General features: G+C 63.7%; 1 protein-coding gene across 1 annotated transcript in view; it reads left to right on the top strand.

The window, feature by feature from the left end:
- The window catches only part of UBALD1 (UBA-like domain containing 1), a 4,912-nt gene that overhangs the window by 2,734 nt on the left and 1,006 nt on the right, over positions 1–1,172 (top strand). Inside the window, exons 2-3 of the mRNA XM_010840496.1 lie at positions 767–829; positions 1,093–1,170. Coding sequence (XP_010838798.1) covers positions 767–829; positions 1,093–1,170 — 141 coding nt within the window. The remainder of the gene's footprint in view (positions 1–766; positions 830–1,092; positions 1,171–1,172) is intronic.

Here is a 1,172-nt window from a genome sequence, read left to right as displayed (position 1 = left end):
CCCTCACCCTGCACTTTCGCAAGAGCAGCTGGTTCCCTTATTTTCCTGGATGCCTGTCCTGCAAGGGGCCGAATCAGGACACACCAGTACCAGAGGCCACCGCCCTGGGGGCCCTTCCCCCCAGCCCCCCAGGGCCACTCGAGGAGCTGGTTTGACCTGGAGCCGCTGCCACCCCCTTTCCCACCCGATTCTCACAGTCCTGGGTGCGAACCCCACTGCAACCTTCCTCTTGCTCCACCAGTTTGTTGGGAGGCTCCGACGACTGGATAGGAGTGGGAAACCCACAGCACAGTACTTAATCCCAGCCTGGCCCGGGGACCTCAGGAGCATGGCTGCCAGCCTCCTAGTCCCTTTGGTGCAGGAGGATAAACCGAGAGGCAGGGCAGGGTCCCTTGGCTAGCCCAGGAGAGGCGCGGTGGGCTACAGGCTCTCAACATCGGGGTGCCTTTGCCATCCTCTGGTTCATAGACAAGGAAAGTGAAACTCAGGGAGGAGTAAGGAGTTGCCGCCCATAGAGTTGGTGACCATAGGGCCAGAGTCTCCTGGAGCCCTTTCCCCATGAGACAGGCCCTCACGTCACTCATGGTGACGAAACCAGGTAAGCTGGACGAACCTGGCAGCCAGCTTGCAGGCAGTGTCCTGAGGGTCCTCCCTGCCCACCAGCCCAGGGCTCCACAGCACCTCTCCGGGTGGTGCTGAGAGTCAAGGAAGGCCAGGCCAAGGCCACTGGGGTCCTGAAGGTAAGCATGGGCCTTTTTTCCTACAGACGGCCCTCAGCGCCTTTTTCCAAGAGACCAACATCCCGTACAGCCACCATCACCACCAGATGGTAAGTGTTCCCTGTAGCCCCAGGGGCATCCCTGCGGGACTCTACCAGTGCCGGGGGGTCGGGGGTACCCGCCCAGGCCTGAGGAAGGAGCCGCTGGGAGGGACTCCTGGGAGCTGGGCAGCAGGCCGCGTGGGCCTGCGCACGTGGGCACCGCTCTGCTCCCCTGTGAGCTCCGGGCTGGGGGACCGCCCGCGGGGGGTGCTGCACTGGGGAAGGGGCCCTTCTGAAAGGGGCACTCATCCCCCTCCCTCTTCCCCCTACAGATGTGCACTCCTGCCAACACCCCCGCCACGCCCCCCAACTTCCCCGATGCCCTCACCATGTTCTCCCGCCTCAAGGCCTC

The sequence above is a fragment of the Bison bison genome, unplaced genomic scaffold, assembly GCF_000754665.1.
Source record: "Bison bison bison isolate TAMUID 2011002044 unplaced genomic scaffold, Bison_UMD1.0 scf7180017864144, whole genome shotgun sequence".
NCBI classification, from domain to species: Eukaryota; Metazoa; Chordata; class Mammalia; order Artiodactyla; family Bovidae; genus Bison; species Bison bison.
This window is presented reverse-complemented; position numbering and strand designations above follow the sequence as displayed.